Below are 26,728 nucleotides of genomic sequence, written 5' to 3'. Positions count from 1 at the left end.
TTTTGATGCATTTTCCATGAGGATCACCTGGATATTAACTGAAATCTCACTCTTTTTTCAGACTAGACGGAGACATCAAATCTCTTAATTAATTTGTATGTTGTTGTTTTGAGTGTTTTATAAAAATATAAACCAAATTCAATTAAGTATATCAAATGTATGACACATCCAAGTGGGTGGTGATGAGCTGACCACCCACTGAGTCCCTGAGTTGAAGGTCATGTTCTTGAACTCAAGACGTCATTGAAAATGTCAGAGTCACTGTAAACGTATAATGCAGCACCAGAGCACCAAATGTGTCAGCGACTGGCTTTCACACTTAGCAGTTAACACCCTGAGTGGAACTTCCGAGCACCACCTTCTGCGTGTACTTTCCCAGTGGGCTGACGAATACTCTCAGCCGGCCTGACTCTGCATCTCTGTACCCACATAGACCCCCTGTCAGCTTGACCCACCAACCACTACGCCTGTACGGGGTCCGACACCCCCCACTACGAGAGGACGCATTGTTAGGGGTTAGGGCAGGAAGGAAGTGCGTCAGAGCTTGATCAAGCTCTTCAGAGTCACGTCTGCGGAGGCAGATGAAAGAGTGCAGTCGTCCACGTAGTGTTTATAATACAGAGCGTTGGGCAAAGTAAAAACCTGAAGTCACAGACAATTTTGTAGTTACTTCTACCTACATGTAAAAATACACACACTCATTTACCAGCAGAACAATTATTTCCTACCGAAAACCAAATGCAACCAAAAAGTATTTCCCAAGTCTGTATGTAAATTGAGCTATTGGGGTTTACGTTGCTTCATAGCTGAAATCTTTAGAAGGAGGTTGAAGGGGAAGTGTGGGATGCAGCTCTTGGTCGAGGTTGTGGGGGCTGATGAGGTGCTGACTTCACCGTCTCTTCAGATGCTCTCAAAGTAGGATGATCAATGATTGATTCAGAATGACGCGCTGGTTGGTTTTTAAATGACATCTGAGCCTCTTTAACTGATCTCCAGTTTAACTTTTCTCTTGAACTTGCCGGATGTGAATCAGTGACTAACAGTCAGTTTGAGCTACAGGAGATTGACACCAGCTCACCACCGTTACACAGAGCGAGGGCAGACACTCAGGGTGAGGAGTGGGAATGAAAAGAGGGAACATTCTTTGTATCCACATCAGTGGGCCATCAAATATTTTTTGAAGCTGCTTTTGACACACCTCTCTATTTCTGTTAGACACTGTGTTTCAATCAGTGATTCAAATATGGTTTATTGGTTGGCGTGCTCTGTTACACGTGACAACCACTGCGCTTCACTTCTTTCTACATTTTCTTTCGCCCTGTTAAGAGTTTTTTTTTTTTTTAGTTTTTCCTCACTCTAGTCGAAGGTATCAACCTTGGGAATCTGTAGGATTAATAAATCTTAAGCCTGACTTGATGCTGGCTCATAGAATCAGTTTCATTATCCTCAAATGACCTTAAAGCAGTGATATAAAGTCACCTTTTGTCCCATCGTTACTCAGCATCACCACAGGAAACTCTGGTTCCCTTTTCAAATTAAATGTCATAAATGTGTCATGAGTAAAGTCACACTTTGCCATTGAACTACTTATATATTTAATGACCTTAAGGCAAAAAGTCCGTTGATAAACATGTTTCACTTTTAGTTTCAGTTTCCTTATTTTCCCGCCAGCCTCGTGGTTTCCTTTCACACGGGATGAAATGTTTATCACCAGACACAATGACAACAGGTGATTAAAGGATGGGAATTTTACAAACTTTTCTAAGAAGCTTGTGACTGTTTGTTTGTTGTATTTGTGACCAAAGGGCTTCATGGAACAATAACAATGACCTTTTGGTGCTTTGTGGTTTCTACTGTGACTCGTTAAACGCAGCCCCTGATGTAAGAGTCTTCACAGAAGCAGGAAAGTCCCTCATTAATTTTGTTCACTCAATCATGCTTTGTCAAATTACATCAAATTAAATTACAGTAGAGTTACTTCGTTTAACCTTTTGGTTAATTATTCAGTTACATATGGTGCCTGAAAAAGACCTCTCTAATTCCACTGCTGAAAAGTGGTGATTATCTTCTCTAAATGGGTAAACATGAAACAAATATTAGAAAATACAATAAGTAAAAGTATAAATATTTTAAATCAATTTCTCTTGGTTGGTAGCACTTTTCCAAAAGTAGTTTAGTCTGATGCTTAATCAACAATTATCATTTATAAAATGTGTAATTATTAATAAAGTCATTTAGGTATTAGTATATTTTAAATGCAATGGAACTACAACAACACTTGATTTGATTCACTCATTTGTGGAATGTTGTTTCACCAGATATATCTGGACAAGTTAGAACAAGTGTAGCATGTCGCCAGCAGCAACAACACCATGTTGTATCGCAAAGCTTTAAATAATAACTTAATGGGGTAAACAGCTGTTTTTAAAAAAAAGGAAATAAGCTCCATTTGTATAAAAATAAACATAAAATGTGTTATAAATTGTAGTTTAACTTATATAGATGGTGAATTTGAGTATTTCCCAATCAAGATAGAAGAGAGCATCTCTCTCTCTCTCTCTCTCTCTCTCTCTCTCTCTCTCCCTCAGTCATTTTAACTTTTGGACCCGCCCCTTCAGTCATGGGGTATGAATAGAAAGCTCAGCTGGCTGTAGGGGTAGTTACTGTATGTTTCTGAATGAGCAGGCCACAGAACAGAGAGATTTTAAAAATACTTAGGTTGAGTCACTTGATGTATTTTTAGATTAAATGTGCAGATTTTAAAGCAACAGAAAACTTGGAGCTAAAATAAAAGGGAAGAGGAACATACCTGGGAAAATTCCTTGATTGAACTACTTCTCAATTTACCCGACGCGTGAGCAGCATCCTTGACAAAGACTTGATGGCTGACATCAGAATGGCTGTGGTCCTGCGGCTGATGGGTTTCTCTCTGCTCGTGCATGGATGTCTGGGCAGTGTTGAGCACGTAAACGGAGGCTGCATGAAATTGACCCGAAGTGGAGAGAAAGTTTGCTGTGAAGCCTGTTTTCCAGGTAGGTCATAGAGTTTTAAGACCCCACAGTAGATGTAGATCTAACATATTCATACAGTTTTCTGAGATTAGTTGCATTTAAAAGGTTTAAAAAAAGGAAATTAACAAGAGAAAGTTCCCATCTGATCCATGTCTTCATAGAACCAGCTCTTTGTTTGAAATTTGATCCTGTTTCATTGTTGTATGTTATTATTGTTTTCACTATTCCATGTACATCTTAAAGGTTGTGTGTGAGTGTGTAATAATAATATTCCAGTTCCTTTGCGGTAGTTTTCTATGACCAATTGTAGTTTCGGTGGTTTTTCAGCTAATACCACAACAAAGAGAAAATATATGGATGATGCAACTGATTGATGAGTTCAGATAATGTGGAGCAGTGAACATTATGTTATCTAAGCTTTCCTATGCCGTATCTCATAATTCATTACCTTGTGTTCCCAGTCATTTCACATAATTGAAGGAGCTAATCTCACTGAATAGAATAATGAGACGTGTGTGTGTGTGTGTGTGTGTGTTTGTAGGACACCGCCTGGTCGAACCCTGCGGTCTGAAGGCAAAAGATCTTTGCACCCCTTGCGAGTCCGGCACATTTACAGTGAACCCTAGAGTATACAGTTGCAACCCGTGTACACAATGTTTGGGTATGTAAATGTCACATACACATTTCTTTAGAAGTTTACACTCAGAATCCAATAGAAAAGATTTTTAAAAGATTTAAAAACACGTCTGTCCATATCTCTGTGTGTTCAGGGGCTCAGGTCTACAAGAAGCAGTGCACACCCACAAGTGACGCACAGTGCGGCTGTATACCAGGACTTCTCTGTGGGGACAGCAGCTGTTCCTTCTGTATCAAGGAGTGTGTCAGAGGTGAAGAACCCACAAATGATCGTAAGTAAAAAATACAGTTATTATCATATATATATGTTTATATATATAAATATATCTCATCAGATATTGAATATGGAATGGTATTTTGTGGTGATTTGTCTTTGGATTGTTTGAATGTAGGTTTGGATATATTCTGATTGTCTGGTTCAGTGTGTGATTCCTGTGTGATGTGACAGAGACGTGTATCTCAGACACTGGTGGGACTAGAAGATGTATTTTAATGCCTCCGCCCTGGTGACAGTCAGTGGCAGGAGTCATTATGTTTTCAGGTTGTCCTTCTGTCCGTCTCATTCTGGTGAACACAATATCTCAACATTGACTTGGACTCAAGGATGAACTGATTAGATTTTGGCGGTCGGTGATTTTGTTGCCTTGTGAATGCGATATCTCCAGAACGCCCTGAGGGAATCCTTTCACATTTGGCACAAACATTCACTTGAACTCAAGGATTAACTGATGGTCGTCAAAGTTAACGAATCTGGAAAAAAATGTATGCACACAGAAACTTCACTGGTTGGCAGAGGCATACAACTGCATCTCTTGGGATCACTCACTGGGATCTCTTTATATACAGTCTATGATTGGGATATATTTAGTTTTAACTTCACTACTTTTCGAGGATGGATTGTCTTATTTTTTCTTCTTGTTTATAATTTATATATATTTATGTTTTAAAATAAAGTAATAAATGAATGACTTTTGTCTCTGCAGGTTACTGCAGACCCTGTCCACCTGGAACCTTCAACGACCAGGGTCATCAGAAGTGTAAACCCTGGAAAACGTAAGAAATGCTTTGCTCTTCTGCTGTTGTTGCACTGACAGACTGGTTTCATAAAACTCACTGACATCTTTCTATGTTTTTCCACAGGTGCACAGCTCCATATCAATACATTGAGGCCAATGGAACTATGTTTTCTGACATCAAGTGTGTCAAGGTGTCAGTGGAATTATTACAAAAGCCCACCAAACCAGGTGAGGCTTGACTCTGCTCTGCTCAGGCAATCATCTTGGATCTTTTAATTTAGAGATCAGCTGTAATGTCTTGCTGTTCTTTGTCAGATACCACAGAGCCGACATGGCCGCTGGTCTTAACCGTGGTGATCATTTTAGCTCTAATGAGCATCGTCATCATGATCATCGTCATCACTGTGACCTTGAAACGCGTCCCGAGAGAAAGAAGAAAGAAGACACAAGACATAGTCACTACGACATCGATAAATATAGGTAAACACTATATTTAATGATCGACCATGAGATGTTTATTGTGTCTGTGCTATCTGATGTATTGTGATCACACATTAAGTTGATCACAAACAGAAAAATATGCTCTTTGTTGTTTCTTTAGACTTACCTATGCCATTAAGAGCAATGGAGTGCAGTTTTCATGAGGCCGAGCAGGAGCAAGGCAGCAGCAGCTCGGGGTCGCTGGACAGCAAGGACTCCTCAGAGCAGCTCATCGCATGAAAAGAAGGGACCAGGCAAGAAAGACGCACTGAAATACCTTATAGAATAAGATGTGATGCTTCTCTGTGATACTGATGTTTTTAGAGGTTGTCATTTGACACAGCCAACAGGTGAATACCCGGCTATCTTTAAAAAAAAACTTCTTATTCATTTACCTAAGCAAAGATCAAGTTTGAACAGTTGCTCAATAATCAAACCAGGATACAATTTTTGACAGGAAATGTGCGCATGGGAAGAAGGGGAATTCTGAGGGACAAAACAAGTCTACTCAACATGTGTTTTCCCCTTGTCAGTCAAGCTATAAATTTTATGGGTTCCTGAAATAGTCACAGTCATCTAAATGTTTAAATTTAGACAACAGATAAAGGTAAAACTACACAACTTGTTATTACTTTGATATTTAAGTGAGCACAGTGTGAACGTACAGTGCAGGTGGGTGTTCTGATGCTGAGCCCACACATTACTTCCAAAACAGATGTGTTGTTTTACTTTGTGCTAAACCTACAATTACCTCCTGTTTACTGCTGAATTTGTAAGTTAATATGTATGTTACTTTGCAGCAGCAGCAGGACAGTGCTGTTGATGATGAATTCATGTGATGAGATATGATTTATCAAGAGTCAGTTTGTTACCTCTGGTCTGTTTTTGTTTATTTTCTAAAACTGATGGGGACTTTACTTTGTGATTAACTGTAAAATGATAAGAATGGTGCTCAGCAGAAAGCATTTCTCCGCCAAGGGCCCAATGGTCCCTGTGTGAAATTTGTATTTGTATGTAGATCTACAACAAACTTCAATTTTTAAAATCAAGATCCATCAATTATTCTCTGAGAAATCCACAAAAATGTTGAAAAACGCCAACTCGCAATGTTGAAGAAAGTGAAAAAGTATTCCTGCACCTTCTTTCCCGACCCATAATGCACCCTTCTACCAAGTTCCATGTAAATCAGTTTTGTGCATTCCCTATGTGGAGGAAATAACCATCATATTGAAGGAACTACATGGAGTTTCGTCCTGTCACAGAAAGTCCAGTGAAGGGAGTTTCTGTTTTGGGAGGTTTTGTGAATAAGTAACACATTCAATTAAAGCAGATGGGAATCTACAGTGTGGGACATTCATATAAACACAGCCCTAATCCGTCTCGTTCTGCTCATTGCTTTTGTTTAACTTATATCACAGTGGCCAAAGAGATAAAGAGAAGTGGATTTTTTTTTTTTTATCTTTTCAAGGCCGTAGCAGAGTTATCTTAACTGGAAAAGTTGTGAATCATTCTGTGGGCTTGTGATGAAAATATAAACACATAAGCAGAATGAGTCACAGCTGGAACAAAGTAAGATGTGAAAGACCTCAAAGTTCACAGGTGAACATCCACAGACTCAAAGAGCAAAAGAACTGACACACTTTATTTCACCTGTTACCTGAAATTAATGTTATGAATTTATCTTTCTGCTTCATCATATTTTTGTTTAAATGACTTATTTTTCTATAATATGCATTTTCATAATTATCTATAAACACTGGATTATACTGTGCTGCATTATATGTTTATGACATTGTACTTTGTAACAGTGAATAAAAAAATATTTTTTAACTTGTTGCACTTATACAGAACAGTTTCATTCATAGTGGTCCACTGAAGCAGTGGTTTGTAAAGAATTAAAAAAAAAAACAAACAACTGGTGTTCTAAATGTGGGAATAAATGAACATCGTACAAACAATCTACAGAGCTGTTAGGTGTGTACAAAATGTAATCCTTGTTTCCTGAAGGTCTGGGCTGATAAAAATCAATATCCAAACCATGCTTTGGATATTGTACCAAATAATCAAAGCCTAAAGTACCACATGCAAGTTTTTGGGAGTTTTCAAATGCATCTCTACCTCAGTGGATGGAGCTGGCTCAGGCGTCATCATGTGACCTGGTTGAAGTGTAAAAATTCAGTCACACGTTGACAAGTGGATGTATATCTGAAGAGACCAGGGTCACAAGGATGGTCTCTATTGAAAGTCAGATTAACTCTGATAACCTTTGAACTTAGATTGCTTTGCTAAATACATATTGAACCCAAAGATCGAACATCGTCCTCACAAGTTGGATATGTTTACATTGGGATATTACAATGCACCATAACATAAAATGATGACAGTTGTAATATGTGTTGCCCGTTTAAATAATTATAGTTCATTTGATTGTCTGAGTGCTGAGGAGTCTGGTCAAACTGCTCCGAAACTAAGTTGGCAGATGCTCCCAGATTATCAGAGTAACTCCTTGTTTTGTCCTCTTGGTGAGCTGAGAGTCTCCAGCTCAGGGCGTCTCCCCCACATTCAGAAATGCTAAACTGATGGTGACGTATCCAATCATTCAACCTTGGATATTTCGTCAGCATCTTTCTTGTGGAAATAAATCAAGTACATGTTGCAGAAAAGGCTGCTGCTCTGTGAACACATATAAACAAAGAGGACATTTTGGATACTGCCAACACACAGATTTGCAAATAAAAGGATACAAATAAAAAAAATAAATGTATAATGTTAAAATTAAACACTGACAAATTCAAACAATACTTCAAAAAACCTTGGTTTGTCCCTTTGATAATAGTGTTGTCACTATTCACTTAATCAAGGAATTGTCTTAAATGTCACTTCTTTGTTCCACTGGTCTTAAGTGCTAATGGGAGTGGCCGGTAAAACTTAACTCTTTTAACCTCAAAGTAATAAAATCATGAGAACTGATATTTAGTGCTATGAAATATATTCGTGATCCATCAATCCGACACAGTGCTGGACATCATTGCTGCTTGCAGTTTTCCTTCTTCTCTTTTAGTTTCGAGTGCGTTGATTTGTCCGGTTGCCGCTTCGTGGGTGGGATGAAAGCCGGCTCCACAAGTAAGTCGTTTAAGCCAGAATGCGGCACGGGAAGTGACTGACACGCTGGACCTGTCATGGATGAAAAGGATGTGAGTATCCAGCTATTGTTCAAACAGTATCATGTCAAGTGACTCTGATCCTGTTAAGTACCAGTTTGTTCCACTTGGAGGCGCTCTGTGTCTTGCCTCCGGGCCTGGAAGGTCGGGTCCAGCTCCTCTGCGATGTTCCTGATGTGCTGGGCTGGTCTGTGGACGCAGCAGCAATACGTCAGCACACAGTATAGTTCACAGTATTGGTTTTATATAAACTAGTGCAGTGACTCTGATGTCTGTTGGGAATGGGCAGTTTCTTTCTGAAACTGTAAAAGCGACCTGCAGTAATTGAACCACCGCTGCTGCACAAAGGGCTGTTCACCCGTTTATTCAAAGTTCAACTTGGTGCGCAGAACCCCGACCTGGAGAGTCAGTTATTGTAATTACGCCCGTTGTCATAAACATGCTGCTGTCGTGATCGAAAAAATGTTTCTCCTAATCGCACAAAGTTCGATACTGCACTCACTTCCTTGGGCCATTAACGGTTCTGGAGATACGCGTGCCATATGTAGACAGACAGAGATTTCTGGAATTGGAAGGTATATTTATGTTATAAAGATATATGTAACAATTACAGTAAAGTGGAGATGGGACTGGGCGGCTGGTTCTCTGGGCAGCAGTCCTCAGTGGGGGAAGGAAGTCCCTCTGAGTCCAGTCTCTCTCGCTGGACCTGAGATAGATCACAAAGGAATCCGACTCATTTCATCAGCTTCTTTTTATGACAAAGATCATAGCAGCGCAAGTGCACAAACTTCAAATATCGTAAAACGAAAGTGGATCTTTCAAAAGACATGCATGACAATAGGATGTAAAACGTGTCTCTGGAACACATTTACCTCTCTCTCTCTTGCAGCTCGTCTATCATGGTGACTGATCATTGCTCTGTGCTCACGCCACGACGCCGGCCCTTCTAGCTCGCGAGATCGGCGCTTTGACTTAATTTCCTGCTTCTGCATAAAACGTGCAATTTCCTACAGCACAGGAAAGAGTCATTCCACAGGTGCATGTTAAACATGAGATACATGGATGAAGAAGACATGTCAGATCACAATCGTACCTCATCCTGTGCCACTTGTGCTACTCTGAAGTCTCCCTGTGGGTATAGACTACGTGGAGGGGGTTGGGAGTTCTGTGAGAACAAGACGATTAATGTCAGAAAAAGATTGAAACGGGGACTGATCATCTATCCTTCCTCCTTTGCTCGTAAATCACAGTGCGTCACGATAAACTCTTGGATCACTTACTCTCCTCAACAGCTTTTCCTCTTCTTCCTGCAGCTTGCGGGCAAGTTCTTCATCTCGCAAGACTTGATGCAACTCCCCGAGGTTCAGGCTTGTCTCACTCGGATCTGGTTGCAGTAACACTCCTGAGGGTGAAGTTTCACCACGCCAGAGATAAAATCAAAAATAAACACACTAGTTCATTGACAAAGTGCATTCAGGTGGTAAACATAACATAAAACTGACTAACAGTATCAGTGGTGAATCATCCAAGTAAAATAAAGCAGAGGCTGAAACACACCAGGACAAACATTTGAATCACACATAAGAGAATGCAGCGTGTAAAGGCATGTTCCTCGACTAAAAGAGATTCCTTAGTATGTATCTTCTCACTACATCAAGACTGATGATGAAGACACAGGTGGAAATGAGGGCACACACTAAAGATTATCTCAGGGCTACAGGGAATTATAGATATAGACAAACGTCCCACTTCAGTAAGAGACCCCAAATCACCACTAGAGCCAAAGTTGTCCAGATTAGACGATGATTGAGTGGAAACGAGAGGATCAGAGGAACACAGAAAGGAAGCTTCCCTTCTACAGATCCGAGTTGGCTGCAGTTGCGGGTGTTACCTGCTGCCACGTGCCTTGACCTATCCATGGTTGAGGCCCCACTGCTGCTGAGGCTTAGGCTACGCTGTGGGGCTCGTCGAGGGGGCCACTCCGCCCTCCCTTCCACCTCCTCCGAGCTTAACCTTCGTTCTGTGGTCTTGTGCCACGTTCTGCGTTCACTCGTTGTCCTCCTGACCCTGTAATCATTTGCATTCCTCTCCCTCTCGTCGTCATTAGTGTTTCTGTGCTCTCTCCACCTTCTACTGCCTCGCCTTTCTCCGCTCGCAAGATTCGAGTCTCTGCTGCTAATCTCATAAACCTCTCCATCACGCTCCACGTTATCACAGTGCCCGTCTGGGTCTTCTCTGTGATCTCTCCCACTGTTTTCTTGGTGTGACGATCTCCTCCTCTTCCGGATATCTCCATGGAAACTGTGCCTGGTGGTGGCAGCTCTCTGGAAGGCTCTCTGATGTGGTTGGGAGCTGCAGCAGGAGACCTCACTCCCATGAAGCACCTGGCTGTCTCGGCTTTGAGGCCTTATTTGCAGTGGCGCCCCGTTGGCACCAAGCGTCACAGGCACACCCCTCTCTCTGAGGACCTGGCCAAGCATCTCCCAGACTTGTCTGCTTTCATCCGGCTGCCTGTAAGAGTTTCTGGTGTCGTCCTGAAAATGGACACGTTTGTCTGGGCTGTCCCTGTGGCTCCAGGTCCTTGCTAAGTCCCTGTTATTGACTCGACTCCCGTCATGTAACCTGACAGATTCACTGCGACTGCATCGCCTTTCTCTACCCTCGACCAACCCGGAGTCTCGATCCTGATCTCTGCCCCTGTGCAGTCCCTCATAATCCTCTCTGTGGCTCCTCTCCTGATGCTGATTCCCGTGCCTCCTCTTCTCTCTGTCATAACATTCATTGTCATAATAATCCTCATCCCATTCCCCTCTCTCCTCGTTCCAGCTTCTGAACTCATTAGTGAAGCTTCTGTGCGAGTTAAGACTTCTGTAGTTTCTCTCTTGTGGATAACGTGAAGAGGCCCGTCGTTGAGGAGGGGCTGTGTTTAGTCCTCTATTCTGTCTCTGGGACCAGACAGAGAGCTGTGCAGGGTAAACTGTGTCCGAGTCCTCAGAGTCCTCACTCAAAGCCTCTCTCAACTCTTCCCTAATTTGCCTAATGGAATCTGCGTGTCCTTGATTTGACCATGAAGTTGTGCTTTCCTGAGCTATTACTCCCCTGGGGGAGGCAGCCCCAGTCCGAGTTAGGTCTGAACAGTTGTGAGAGGTAGAATATTGCCACCTTGTGGAGGTAGATGAGCACTGCTCCCCTCCGTGGTGAGGGCTGCTGAGTGTGTGCTGGTGTGAGGACGGCAGAGCAGAATCACCGGCGCTGTCTTTAGTAATGCCAAAACATGCAAACACAAAAGCAGGGAGGGTGGGTGAGGATGTCAGGGGGGCGCTATTAAACAAGTGCAGTTAATGACGAGGTAACGTTTATCATCGAAAACAGTGTTTGTTACATAAATGTCTAAAACACAACTGAGGCATTCCAATAAATGGATAGGAATACAGATACACTATCATGTTATATACATGCAACACATCATGAGATGACAATATTGTGCTATAGCTACTTAGGTGATGTTTTTCTCATGCTGTTGAAATATCTGTAAATATAATATACAAGAGTAGTAAAAAAAAGTAGCAGTGGATTAAAGTATAGTTAAAGAGAAGGTAAAGCAGTTAAAACAAATAATCCAAAACATTTTTTGATTCAGGTACCGATAATCGTGTCAGAAATATCTCCGATACTGCTGAAAATACCAGGTCGGGCAAAGACGAGTACGCTAATCTATTGTCAGAAACCACATCTATAAATTATATTGGCTTCACCCTGATAAAACTGCAATTTTCTTTTACTGGAAATAACTTCTACTTCGTTGTTCCAAATAAGTAGCAGCGCTGCATACCACTGTTATTAGATGAGTGATTAGTGATGAGGAGGTGATTTCCAGATGTGTAGCGAGAGTCGGTCACTTTGGCAATAATTTTAGGCTGGAAAGTCCCAGACTTCCATAGAAAGCTCAAAGCATACAGCTGTTTACATGTGTTATACAAGCTGTGGTTTTCTAACTAAACTGGTTTCAGATGTGGTAATCAGGATTGGCCAATAGGCAAATTCCTGGTATAAAAATGGTATAGGAACATCTGTAATTTTGATATAAAATCAAAAATCTAAGCAATTTTTAAAAAACTAAAACTTATTCTCTCACATCAGAATACATTTTAAAATCATGTTGGGTTGCCACATTAATAATCAAATAAATCATTTCAAACAATCTGTACCTTCACTGTGGCCCTCCTGCCCTCTGCTCCTCGCTCTGATCCTCTGCTCCTCCTCTTCCTGCATTCGTTTAGCTATTTCCTGTGGAGACATGGCAGAACTGATTGCTTCTTCAGGTAGTAAATCATAAAGAGTAAACATCATGCTGAACTAAGATCACACAGAGATGGAGCTGTTCTGTCAAATAAACACAGATATATCACTGATCATTCAAGATATTTGAAGAAAATTTCCAACTACATTTAAATTGATTAAAACACAATCCTAAAATTCATCATGATATCATGTTAAATTCTTCACAACAAGCTGTTCACGGTGAAGAGCACAACCATCAGTTAACCTGACTGCCATCATTTAGCTATTTCCAACCAGCAGATGGCAGCATGACACGGTGAGTGAAACAGAAACCCACTTAACAGGAGCCAGTGACTCATATTAAGGAAACTTTCTGAGATTTCTTTCGCTTTTCTGTTCTCTTTGTTCCATGACGTAAAAAAGAAAGTAACGGTCTTAAAGATACTTTGTTTCATTTCCTCTGCCTTTTAATTTGATGGAATAACAACACAGCAGTCTGAACTCAGGACCAGAAACATGCGAACAGAGGAGGGTCACCAGGACTGTTTCTCTTGAAGTAACACCTTGTCACTGAGGAATGCCTGCTCTCACCAGAGCTGTGATATGCGTCTGCCCCCCGGGGGGAGAGCCCCCCCCCCCCCCCCCCCCCCCACGTCTCTGTGCCACTTTTCTAAGAAAGGCCAGGAGGACTAATAATGTTCTCAACAAATCAGCAAATTCTCCTGGTGCATTATATGAAATCTCTGCATTTGCAACATAAATCAACACTAAAAGCTAACGCAGCTCCTTTTGCTTCACAATCAGGGCATGAACGTCAGCCACTTTGCCAGCATCAGCGGATAATTAGCAGCTTGCCATGGCAGGTTAGGTGTGGAGTGCCACAGGGATCTGGCATTTAAAACTGCACAGCCTAACGCCTTCTGTTCCTTAATTAAAGACACAATCTACAGGGAGGCAAATATTTAATCAACACCTCTGATCATCTAGTCATTAAGAAGGTAAGTTAATGGGAGCGTTAATAGTTCATCATTTGATCCTAGCATCAACACTCGTAAAAAGAAATGATGAGAACCACACAGGAAGAGATATATTCACAAACCATGTGATGCATGAAGTGGCACGACTCTTAACGCAGCAGGTAAATGAGGCTTTAGCTTTGTACTGAGTGTAGACGCCTCATGGCTTCAAAACCAAACCACTTTAATAGTGATGAATGAACCCCACAGCTTCTCCGACCTCACATCCTCCAAACAAGGAGCTTTTATGAGCCCGTCCATGGCAGCCTCCTCTACAGAGGAAACTGCAGGGTAAAGGAAAATATTATGCTGGAGCAGCCTTGTGACGCACTGGGCCAGCTGGGGAGTTACAAAGCTCAGCTCTTCATTTCTACTGGTGGGCAGTCAGAGGGTTTGTTTTTTGTGAAGCAACTGAAGTGAGGAAATGCACATGTGCGCTGTAAAAAGGTACAGGGATTTAAAAATAAAAGTTTCGGACGGGTTGGGCTTCTGTGTGGACAACAGGGGAGAGGAGATTGATGGGAACCATCTGGTTTCCCTGTTGTGTTTGAGTTGCAAGAGGAATTGGTTTTGTGCACATTAACAAACATTTTGAGAGAAACCGCAAAATAGGATTAGTTGTATGGAAAACATACAAGTGAAGTCATTCTACATTGCATTTGTTTAATCAGATGGAAAAAGTGTCACATCAGAAACCGAAAACAAAATACTGTTTATTTAAATTTCTACATGACAATGGCACTAAAAGGTTTATAACAACTATCCAATACTCAAAACCACAAATATCAACCTGATGGTGGCGCTAGAGGAGATTCCGTCATCTAGTTCTTGAGATATTTCATCCAACCAACATCTCCGAGAGCTCTGTTGCTAACAAGGCTAACAAGGAAGCCCGGCTCGCCTCCTCCTCTTCCTTCACCCAAACATAGGCTCTTCTAGCCTGACTGCAGTAAATCATCAGGTAATCCGTCCCGGCGACGGACGCTGAGAACAGTTTTATAGAAAAAGCCAATTTTCTCCCTGACTGTCAGCGATATTAAAATAAGGCCGTTTCATAACCAGTTAAAACCTTGATTAAACACTGCACTTAAAGTTTAACGCAACACGTCTCATCCTGAAAGTGCATCGTCAAGGTTTTACACGTGTTGATTATGCACATCCAGCTCCACACGAGTGCGTTCTGTGTGAGGTCATCGACGGGATTGATGGCCCGTGACAACAACCGCCACAGAAACTACTTAAGCCATCACCTGGTTTGGAAGCTGACAGGTTGTGTCTCTGTTCAACAGATGACTTTGCTCATCGAGCTACATCAGACCTGCTGTTCATTACGGACTCCGTTGTTCCTCGGAGAGAACGAAGCAAACCGTATGATTCTCCCTCACTCGCTGGTAACAGGCTGATCATTAAAATATGCACAATTATGTCCTGAGTGCGTTTTTACCATCGTGTCATTAATCTGCCTTCGCACGCTGTCATTTTCTGCTTTGTGCACCGTGTAGCAAACTTACTACAGACGTCAGATAATCCATTACACACATTCCTGTTGCATGAATCAACACAGTCTAATGAGACTCAAACTAGGGATTTGGGTTTAAACCAATTTTGTTGCCACGGAAATATTAGCTGGAAACAAAATAGATCAATTCCACTTGCTTTGTCTGGAATTGGGAGGGACCGATCAACTAAAACTGTCAATGACGTGACAGTGGACTAACATGGGTGAGTATCAGATACTTTAAAGATATATTAGGGGTGGAGTATCACTTCAAGTGTCACTCTGGTTCCATCCGTGTTTCTATTTCACGACAGCATTCTGCTAAATTTGGACTTGTTCACACAGCGTCCTGCTCTGCTCTGGTTACTGACAGCACCACGACACCCACGGGGGAGGATTTGTTCCCCTTTCAGGAGCAAATCCCTCAAAATATTTCTCCTTACAAACTTTTGTCTGAGTCCTCTTATTACTCGGGACAACAGAGATAGAGCTTTAAATTTAGAAATGTTAAAATGTGCGACTGGTGGGGGGAACTCTGACTTTCAACCTTGTTTCCATGTGTATAAATTTTCCGGCATGTTCTCTTCATTACTGGAGCCATTAACCAAAAACAGGTTTGAAATTAAAGCTTTTTACTTTTTTTCTCCCTTTTCATTTCCTCTGCCAAATGTCTGCATTGGTTTGTTAGTTTGTTTGCAGGATTACACAAAAACTACCCAACCGATTTCCATGAAACTTTGTGGAGAGGTGGGACATGACCCAAGGGAGAATCCCCCAAATTTGGGGTGAATCACTTTGTGAGAAAGAGCATTTTTCAATATTTTCGTTAATCTCAGAGAATAATTCAAGGATCTTGTTGAAAATGTTGACATGTTTAGGGGACTGATATTTATGAGTGCGTGCAATCTGGTGCAGATCCACATAAAAATCCAGATCTAGTGAATTTAAAAGTGGCTTCATAAGGGGACCGTTGGGCCTTTTCGGGTTGTAAGCACTTTATTGAGTGACATTTTTTGAGTTTATTGATCGTATCATATGATGTCTTGCTTGATGGCTCACTATAAATTTCCTCTCGTAGTCTAAAAATATGCATAGATGATGTTCTTTGTGTTAAATGTGGCTGCCCTCGGAGCCAATAGCAGATAGTATGCAGGGGTACTGGGGTTGTTAGCTGATAGGTTCCTTTTCTATCCGTACAAAGATTTGATTGTTGTGCAATGGAAAAGATGATGCAATAAATGTTGGTTTGAAGTATTCATGTACAGGCTGATCACCAACTCGTGGAGTAAGATGTGTGTGCAAAGAGGAGAACAAAGAATACTTCATCAAATATCTTCACGCATCATTGAAACCTCATTTTTGTGAGCCTTCTTTCAGTGTGAGCTAACAATGTACTGAGAGATACTGGCTTTATGCAGACACTGATGGCTGCAGATTTCCAAATCTAAAAGAGGTTTATTGGAGTAAGTGCAGATCCAGATGACGTCAGGTGTAAGGGGTCAGTCTGAGCATTTTAAATAAAAAACTCCTGCACACACATATGTCTGACACATGTATTCACTGAAGGAAGGATGTGAATCCAAGTTCCTCTGTCAATAAAAATGGTGACTTCTAATGCATTGATTAGAAGAAAATAAACTAGATGTTGACACAATAAGTTGCATGTATAATTATTACTCTCATTATGAGCCAGACATGAATTCCAGAAAATATCTGGACAACATACTACAGAAGTTGTTTGCGTTTCACATATGAAGAACACAGCAGGAGATTCTCCAGTGAGACAACAGAAAAATCTCTGGAGCGCAACATCCTGCTGTGTTCTCACATGGGCTCATTCGGACATTATCAGGAGACATTTTCACATACAGCCCCTCTGGATGATTTTAGGAGATTATCTATATTATCTGCGTTTGTCTGAAAGCAGATATATTTGTCTAGACTCACCTCATCGTCCTGTTCCCTTCTGTGGGCCTCCTCAGCACACCGCTGGAGCTCCTCCTGAATGACACGAGCGTACTCCAAGTCTTGCTCCTCTCTGCAGGGCAGTTAGGGTGGGGAGGAAGAGCCTCATTATTGTTCTAAATTAAAACTCCTAACACATGATGACACAAATTCTCATAGCAGAACTGAAGCATTTATTCATTGCAATTAAAAACATCAAGATAAATTTACATTTGCATGGTACACACACACACACGGTACTCCGTAAACATGCTGTCAACTTTCTGAAAGACCTAAAGCACAATAGATGTGAATCCTCAGTGGTGTGTGAATAGTGCAGCAGCATTATGAGTCGTGTTACAGTGTAGTAGGAGGGACCTACAGTTGTCTGGAAGCCTGTCTGAGGTCGGCGCTCTGTTGGGCTCGCTGATCGTCCTCCTCATCCTGCAGCCTCTTGGCCACACGGATGTCGTTCTGTACGAGCTGGTTCTTCTGGATGTTGGTGGTGTAGTATTGCTCAACTAATGGGGGGGGGGGGCAGAGAAAAAAAAAAGCAGCAAATATAAAATGCTGTGTTGTTGATTTAAAACATTGTTGGTGGATTGTCAGACCAGAGAACTTTTGAAGAAACAATTTATATGCCACAAAATGATGCTTCATGTGTTGGCAGCTGGTGTTGGATCGTGATGGTGGTGGATCGTGATGGTGGTGGATCTGGCAGCTGAATATGGACAATGATTACAACAAGACTGCTTGATGTACAACTCACTTATTCTACCATTACTGACAAGAACTCCTCCAATTCATTTGTCATTGCTGCTGCCTTCGTCTCTATCAGACATTTTCTTACGGGCAAATACTTCCAAAACATTCACACACGTTTCTACTTCTTCGAATCAATGTTGTAAATACTGTTATTTTGTTCAGTTACACGCAGCATCTATTGCACCTGTCCTGGGAGAAATGACGCCCCTTGTTAAGCTCAATGAGACTGTGAATATGGGCTTTATACAAATAAAATCGGATTGATTGATATTGTTGTTATTTTTATTATCTGTATAGATGCTGAAGTATAAATCTAAGATAAACTCTTGCACTGGATAACTAAAGATGAAGCCCCACAAGACAGAAGGTGGTGACTCAGTGATACAGACTGGAGAGCAGCTCACGTTTACTCCACAGAGACACAGGGCAGCAGAACATTGTACTTACTCTCCTGCTCCTGCAGGTTGTGTGCCAACACTCCATCCTCCAGAACAGCAAAACACTGGCACACTGAAACCACAGGAGACAGAAGCAGCAGTTCAGTAACCAAGTGATAAAAAATGAGTGGAAGGATACAAACGTTTAATAAAGTGAGCAGAACAGAAAAATAAAACAACCTGGACAGTTGTTTAAAGCTCCATATAGAGCAAGAAGTGGGTCTTAGGATGGTCTGAGAGCAGCACTGTCTAAAAGGAAACAATTAGATGAGTCCTGTGTGCGTCGATGGATGTTTATACAACACACACAAGACACAAGACTGGAGCTTCAAAACAAACCAGCTGCCACTCTGGTATGAATTCACTCTAAACAAGCATCAGACTATTTCTCACGGCTCATCACCTCTAACCAGCACAAAACCAGTTTCTTATTCAGAACCACTGATTTGTTGACCCAGGTCCTTCTGATGACTCAATTCATTAATTCAAATGCAGATGAATTTGTGTGTTTCATATTATATTAAGACGGCTTGTGCCCAAAATTCAATTCTGATCATTCTGATCAACGAGAAACTAATTTCCAAGCTTCCACTTTTTAATTTAACTAACAATCAGGTTTCCGACAGCAACTCAGTAAGAGTTGTCAACGATATCTTGATGAAGACGGATGTTGTTGTCTTTAATATAATGTACCAGCATTCAAGAGCAACAAATAAGTGGCCACTACTGTCTCCCCAAAGTTGGTGAATTAAACAAAAACAATCATTTGATTTATGAAAGTATGAAAATAAATTGATCTTTAAAAGCCTTGTTTCAAGATATTTGAAGGAAGAGGTAGGTATTTAACAATCGTGCTCACTCTGCCTAACAAATGAACATGCAAAGTTTAGGAACCACCACCTGCAAACATTTACACTGGGATCCCAGTGCAGTTGGCACAAATGAGCGCAGAGTAAATCCACAGGCTTTGACAAAGAGCTCTCCGTACACCAGATCTGTCTGCTTCTCCATATCCAGTCATTCTGTCTTTGCTATCCCATGATCCCATAGTCTGGCCAGCTGCTGCATAAGGTCATAAAACATATCGGTTTCATGTCATTAACACTCTTTGTTTGTCAGAAAGCTGACAAAGACAGCGACTTCAACATAAACACAAGGAACCGATTATGGAATTATCCAAAGAAAGAATTCCCAAAAGTGTGAAGTCGAACAGAGAGGTTCAGAATAAACCTCTGGGCACAACGTGGTGAACACAGTTTATATTAGCCTCTACGGTGGTTTTAATAGCTGGAGCATTTGTGGACTGTTTCTCTCATCACTTAACATGCCGAGTGTTTACAGTCGTCTTTAAGGAGTCACTGTAGCCTCAGTGTGCTGCAGCCAGCGTGTGTTGGATGTCAAACAAACTCAGAAGTGAGTCGAGAGAAAACAAACAAAGACGGACAGCAGCACTGTGGCCCAGCTGTTTCTCTCCACTTCCCTGATTCCTGCACTGCGAACAGACAAAACCGCTTCACTATCTCAAACATTCTCCATCTGGGAGCCCAAGGCGACTGTGTTCGCCCACAACGTTGCTGTCAAATACCGAGAGAAGGAAAGAAGACGGTGTTTAAGACGAGCTTTAACTCAGTGCGGTGGGAAAAGCCCCCAGTCTGAGCCCAATTAAAAACACCTGTCCGACTAATCCCTCCGCTGAGCCTGTCGGAGCAGACTGTGTCACATCTGTGGACACAACAGCCATGTTTACATTCATGTGCTAAATGCTCGGCATACTTGAGTATCCAGTTTATGAGCTGACACACATATTGTTATTTATAAGAACATTAAGTTCTTAAGCTAGCTGTGGAAAACTCAGACACATTCTATACTGCTGCGACACCTGAAGCTACTTCAAATGCTTCAGACATAAATAAAAGGTTAATTCTACATATTACCGGGAATCAATTAAATCCAACAATACAGTTCTTCTCTTAAACATACGTCTATGATATGACGTTAATTTCTCCACACTGTTATAGAGGTTTTCACTCAGTTATTGCATTACAGTGATGTGTTGCAGTGGGCTGAGAGGTACTGTATTTCTAAGACTGTGCCACCCCAAGGATATACAGTATATAGATATATAGGAAGGATGAAAGGTAAAAACACCATTATGAGCTTTGTAAAGACAGTATTAAAGGCTCAGCTGTTGCAATAGATCGTACAGATGTACCTAATACAGAGGCCACTGTATTTGCCATTAAGTCACTGAAACTGCATAAAAACGTTAGAGCCTGATTCATCGGTTTGTCAATTTAAGCCTTTCACAGTCATTTTAGTGTCTGTGTTTAATAGAACTTCTGCAGAATTAACAATGCTTATCTTCTTAGTTCAGGTTTTATATATTTGGTTGTTTTTGTGTTTCTTATTATTTACAGTTAAAAGTTTATGGTTAAACTGCAAAATATCGAGCCTCAGTTATATTTCTTTGGGTTTGGTAAAGCCATCTCAGGAGTGACTGCCAAGTTTTTTGGATCAGTATTGAAATATTTCACTCCCTATTATCAGTAGTGGCATCGGTCAAGCTTCAAAAACAGTAAATCCCAAATGGAACCTTTGAGGTGCAAACGTAAAGGCAGATATGATCCGCTGTCTGGAACACTGTGCACTGTGCACGTACACCTGGCTGTCACTGTGAAGCAGGCTCCACAGCTATAATATTCATTCTCAGTTTGTTTTCCTAAGTTTCTACAACAAGCCCACAAACACAGAATCCTTAAGAACAGGAGACGAGCAGAGATGCTGGAAGTTCACTTACTAGCTGGAGGTGCACTGGGTGCTGTCATGGACGCTGAGGAGAAGTGGGAGAGCTCGAGGTTCATTATCAGAGTGAAAACGTTGACCTTAGAGTCTGCAGAACAATTGTGACTATGTGAAAACACGCAAACATCAAGCATTCGACCCACGTAAGATTTTTCAGTTTGCTTCTGTAAAAAGTCACAAACAGATTCAGCGTTTCTTGATCCATATGGTGTCTCTATCTGTTTCATCACAGTTGAACCTGACATGAAGCACTAGAGCCAGCTCTAAACAATGCAACGCTACATTCACAACATTTACAGAATGAATTCTGAGTTGATGGAACCCGTCAAACTGAGGACGTCTCGTCTTTGTCCTAGTCTGTAAACAAGGCGGAGAATAATGTGACATAACTGTCTCTCAGACTCACTTCTCCAAATCCTCAAAATGAAGAAAAAAAAAAAGGTTCCTGCTGAGAATAAGTCATTGGGTTTGTTTCAGTTCACTGGGTTCAACAGTCAAAGTTCATGGAAATCACCTCGAGGCCATCAAAGGTTCCATTTACACCAGAAATGACCCCATAAGTCTCCACTCCAGAGTTAACCCAGACCAACACAGACATGCATTACAACTTACACCTGTCGTGGAGCTTAAGAGACTATCCGCTAAATGGATCTCCAACCTGCCCTTATGCGTCCAGTCTGTCAGTGAGGAGGGATTAAGTCAAATCGTTCTTTTTTTAAGCCTAAAGGACAAATTCACTGCTCAAAACACGAGTCTGCTCTGAAGTCTCCCTGAAAGGAGAAGAAGTGAAAAATGGAGAAAATGACAATCTCCTCTGTTTGAACGAAAGTGTGTGTGTGTCTGTGTGTGTGTGTGTGTCTGTGTGTGTCTGTGGGTGTGTCTGCATTGTGGGTTAACTTGTTTTTCCACACTACTTTAAACTATAGTCACGTTACATTTCTTGGGGAGGGACAAGGAGACTGTGCTATTTTGACTGCTGAACAGGTTTTGAGAGGGTGTGAGGCCAACGCTAAAAACAGCGCGAGTCCAGACTGAGTGTAGTTTCATAATCTTGCAGAAAGCTGCTTAATAAAGGCACCAAAAAAGATCCCGTGTCTCTTTCCTAAGAGGATAGTGAATCAAAGATCCAGGAATTGGATCAGGCATTTGAACACACGGATCTCAAGTGCACTGGGGGGGGGGGGGGGGGTAGAGTAAAAATGAACAAGAACAAGTCGATAAAATCTCAAAATATTAGAAGCCACCCCCTCCCTCTATGTATAGCACTGTGTGTTTTCAAGCAGTGCGTGTAGACTGGCCCTGGAAATAAGGGGATATTACAAAGCAGGAAACCGTGACCTGTGTGACCTCAAAGACTCAACTGCAAAAACAAAGTGGATTTAAATGTCTCTTCGCCCTCGTTGTTGTCGGTTTCAATCTATATGCGACTATTCTTCTTCTTCCAGGTGATGAAACTTTGAACGCACTTTGTTTTTTAAGCGACAAAACTCCCACCAACATTATACAACTGACATCCAATCAGCTAAAATAAAATGATGCAGCGTGAGGGAGCAGCCGATCAGACGGAGATATTTCTTCCTTCATCTTCACTTGCACTCAGAGAGCAGCGGTGGGAAGTGCCTCCCGAACAAAGAAACTGGCAAAAGGAGAAAATGACAAGGGTCTATTTTCAGCCAAAATTCCCCACCGACCGCCCACGCGCTCTTTCTCCCTCTCTCCTCCTTCTCTCTGCTTGCTGCTTTTTGTTTTGCACAAAACTTCACCATAAAGTGTCTGTCCATCCTCCAGCTCTCTGTGCCGCATGAGAAACTAGGTGAACTGGGCCGGGCAGCTCGTAAAACTGGACTGGGTTGTCATGGAGAACAAAGAGAGGTGAGGGGCAATGGGACTCTGGGTCAGTTGGTGAGAGTGCGATCGAGAGCAGGGAGGAGGGGAGACGGGGGGGAATTCCTCTGGGAGCTGCATTCCCTCGGAACATCAGGCTATATCAGGAGCAACCAGAGGAGGGACAAAACAGGAACTGATAAGAGAGGGGCAGTGAAAACAAAGAAAGTCGACTTGACCAGGACGCTGGGATGAGGAGGAAAGTAAAGGAGAAGAAGAACACGAGGAGCTGGAATCATAAACACAGACAACTGCACAATATGTCAACAACCCCAGCCCCTCGACGAGAGGGACAACGACACGGTTTGACAAATGTGATGAATGAAAGTGCACAATGAGTGAAAAAATGACCAGACATCTGAATTACATCCAGCAATTGTCTCAATGAGCAGTTTACAGCTGGTGTCACCGGTTTTTGTTTGTGCACAGCACCCTGCTCAATAAAGCATGGCAATGCAAAGCTGCACACTGTGCCCTTTGTGTGTGGAAACAAGAGTAGAGTGCTGAATTATCTCCCTTGATAAAAGACGCAGAGACCTATTTCTATCCTATTCATTAGCATGGACGTGCTGAAGACTGAGCCAACGGTCTGCAGCCAGGACGCAGCTGACACATTCATACCTGTGAATGTTTTCATGGACATACAAACCAATAAAACTGAATCAAAGCTGTATTTTAACAACAATGAGACAATATCGTAGTTGCGTGTGTGGATTTTTACCACCAGCAGGTTTTTAGCAGCTGGTTTTTGGTTCTATCGCTAAAAACGATCTCTAGCAAGTATTTACATGTCAAGTCAGAATGTTTCTAACTTGACTTATGATGTGGGGCAAGTTTCCATCTGGACTTATTGCACTTTCTTCTCCCAGACGTCATGTATCATAAACAGCCGTCTCATTCCCTGCTCTTATCTGCACCTTGAACACCAGACCTGTCTATGATGAGAAACATCTCTGTGCAGCTGCATGAGCTGGAGCCCGACCGATATGGATTTTTAGATTAAAAAAACTCCCAGACACCAACATACATGTATCAGCTCATAAATAAAACATTTTTTTTTACAGTTGAATCACTTTATAACTACGTATAAACACAAATACAACCAAATATAGATTTTTTTTTTAGATACAAGTAAAATATAAATATAAATACACATATTTTCCAAAGGTTTTCATATCGGCCGCTATCGATCCGTCTATGAATGTCTCATATCGGACGATTATATCAGTCGGGCTCCAGTCTGAAACTGAACCTGCTGCATTTAGTCAAAACATAAGCTGTTTCTTATCAGAGCTGAACACTGAAGAATAGAAGTCAAGCACAAACACACAAGGTCAAAAGGAGAACTGCCATCTGGTGCCAAAGTCAGTTATTCACAACACAAAAGAAGAGATGGGAAGTTGTCATATTTGCTCTCGAGTGTGCGGCTGACAACTCTGTCTTTAGTATCATCTGTGCTGAAACACTGAATCCACACTGGCTCCATGTCTGTGGTTCCGAGGCTGAACCTGAACTCTGACCTTCATGTGCAGGGCCTAAAAAAAACCTTTTTTCCCCAGGCCTGAGCAGGAACGGTGGCACATACATTTCACACACACATCCATGGTTAAACTCTCCAGATGCAAGAGCCGGCCCACGTTCTTACCTTCTCGGACGCGAGGCAGGTTGGACTGGTCGATCTCCAGCTCTGCCATCCCTGTCCCCGGGCTGTCACTGCCTCATGGTGATGCTGATACACAAGAGCCTGACCACAGAGAGGAAATTCTGAAAGTTAATATCAAGCAAAATGGGACCAAAACCACCGAGCTGCACAAAGAGACATTGAGTGAGAACAATAACATTATTTCATGCAGCTTTGTTCAGGTGAGAAACCTAATTAAAGAACATACGGGCTAATGAAGTTTGAACTTTTTTTTGGGGGGGGGGGGGGTATGTGACTTTGATCTCCTTAAAACTAGCTCACAGAGAAATGATTCTCATATCGGGTTAAAGATAAAGTTGAACTCCAAAAAGTAAAGTCTCTACCTCACTAGGTGAAGTGCAGAGATAATGTTTGTTGTGATAGTTAGTTAGTTAGTTATTGTATTGACACAAACAAATCAAACATTTGGGTACAAACAATTTAAAAGTTGTTCACATACAAAACAAACAACAGAAAAGTTAAAAAGTGACATTGCTACATCAAAGCGACAGAGTCTGTACTTGCAGAATCCAGTGACAGTAATAACAACACGCAGAATTAAGACAAACACATCGAAAGAGCTTTAAATAGACTCTGTCTTCAGACCTACCTGTTCCAGCTGCCCACGCACTGTGGTGTTATATCCACACACACACACACACACACACACACACACACACACACACACACACACACACACACACACACACACACACACACACACACACACACACACACACACACACACACACACACACACTATTCAACAGGCGTCAGTCTCTGTATCGTCCTTAGTCACACTTTCCCTCCTCCTCCTCCTTCTTCTTCCTCCTCTGTATCACTGAGTCAATTCTCCTCAATCAAACTTCTCGGACTGTTTCCTTCGTCTGAACTTCGCTGATGTTTCAGTCGCTGCTGTGAAACAAAGATCTGCAGGAGGACGGAAGTCGGCACGGACACACTTCGTCCGTCTGGCGCTGCGTCCTCACGGCTCCTGTTCCGCAGCTGCTGCCTTCACGGTCCCCCGGGAAACTCACAACCATCCTGCTGGACTCACATCACGAGTACAAACCAAACACACCCTGAATACAGTTTAAGATTTAAAAAAAAGAAAGAAATGCAACACTTTCATTGGCTCCATTGAACCTTTGGAAAATAGATAACAACAACAACAACGACAAAAAAATAATAACAGCATTAGTAGTAATAATACTAATAAACTTTATTTAAATAGCACTGACAGATAAATAAAAAAAATAAAAATTTCACCTGCCGCCTTCAACAGGTGACATCAGTCCATATGCTTAAGCACACTTAAGATTTAATCTCTGATATTGTAGGCTACGGTTTACACACACACACACACACACACACACACGCTGTGGGTGCGCTTATTCAGTGGCAGATTGTCCAACAGTTGTTGAACGCAGCTCCTTACTGGTCAAAAGTTCCAGTTGCTCAGATGAAGATGGATTTTCCAAACTAACACAGTGAAGTTATAGACTCTGTGAATTAAATGAATGTAAGAACTGAGTAGATCAAGAAGGAAAATACTTTCAAAACACGTGTGAACCGTTTTCTGCAGCTGAATCCAAGAGAAGAACCTGGAACCTTCTGATAGACATGAGAATAAGAGGTTCTCGGTCATTTATCAGAAATAATATGAAAAGTGTCACTTCTCTCAGGACTGTCAGTGGTGATGTCAGTGACTGTTGTTGAGCTGCAGATGTGATTTGTTCTCTGTCAGTTTGAAGACTGATGAAGATGAAGATGAAGGAGGAACAATACGAATTTGTTTCAGGATCATTTTGCACGTGTTGCTTTGGTTTTACATGTAATGTTGCCCCCTGCTGGCTGGAAATGATGAGTGACTGATTACAGTTGTTGGGTTTAATGTGTAACTTTAGGTTTTATGGATCCTGCGAAGTTCAGAGAACATACCAAGTGTTGAACTCTGAGCAAATACGTTACTGTCATAGAATCATGACTGGTGTGTATTGCATATCAGGCTGTTCCATAAATGTCACATTGCTATTGCACATATTAATTAAGATGAAAATTATTGTTCCATTATAAAATGATTCTTTAATGTGATGACGATACAAAATCTCTAAAG

General features: G+C 41.6%; 2 protein-coding genes across 6 annotated transcripts; one reads left to right on the top strand and one right to left on the bottom strand.

The window, feature by feature from the left end:
* Positions 1-2,616: 2,616 nt before the first annotated feature.
* Positions 2,617-6,973, top strand: tnfrsf9a (tumor necrosis factor receptor superfamily, member 9a). Its single transcript, XM_020096347.2, has 7 exons — positions 2,617-3,032; positions 3,553-3,672; positions 3,782-3,919; positions 4,631-4,700; positions 4,788-4,891; positions 4,979-5,143; positions 5,265-6,973. The coding sequence occupies exons 1-7, from the start codon at positions 2,882-2,884 to the stop codon at positions 5,381-5,383; spliced, it is 867 nt and encodes a 288-aa protein (XP_019951906.1). The 5' UTR covers positions 2,617-2,881; the 3' UTR covers positions 5,384-6,973.
* ccdc187 (coiled-coil domain containing 187) lies at positions 6,759-25,622 on the bottom strand. Of its 5 annotated transcripts, XM_020096343.2 has the most exons (14): positions 25,223-25,601; positions 24,577-24,675; positions 21,043-21,075; positions 18,256-18,318; positions 17,426-17,564; positions 17,047-17,137; positions 12,513-12,591; positions 10,196-11,560; positions 9,585-9,706; positions 9,398-9,469; positions 9,177-9,311; positions 8,916-9,010; positions 8,399-8,493; positions 6,759-8,317 (listed from the first exon to the last, which is right to left on the bottom strand). In XM_020096343.2, exons 2-14 carry the CDS (start codon positions 24,623-24,625, stop codon positions 8,169-8,171), a joined length of 2,487 nt encoding a protein of 828 aa, XP_019951902.2. In that variant the 5' UTR covers positions 24,626-24,675; positions 25,223-25,601; the 3' UTR covers positions 6,759-8,168. The 5 variants fall into 5 exon arrangements, with proteins under 5 accessions (XP_019951902.2, XP_019951904.2, XP_069382243.1 ...); XM_020096345.2 differs by lacking the exon at positions 21,043-21,075 and having other exon boundaries at positions 25,223-25,610; XM_069526142.1 differs by lacking the exon at positions 10,196-11,560.
* Between the last annotated feature and the right edge of the window lie 1,106 nt (positions 25,623-26,728).

The sequence above is a fragment of the Paralichthys olivaceus genome, chromosome 6 (genome assembly GCF_024713975.1).
Source record: "Paralichthys olivaceus isolate ysfri-2021 chromosome 6, ASM2471397v2, whole genome shotgun sequence".
Classification (NCBI taxonomy): Eukaryota; Metazoa; Chordata; class Actinopteri; order Pleuronectiformes; family Paralichthyidae; genus Paralichthys; species Paralichthys olivaceus.
The sequence above is the reverse complement of the archived record's forward strand: the minus strand, read 5'-3'. Positions and strand labels throughout refer to the sequence as shown.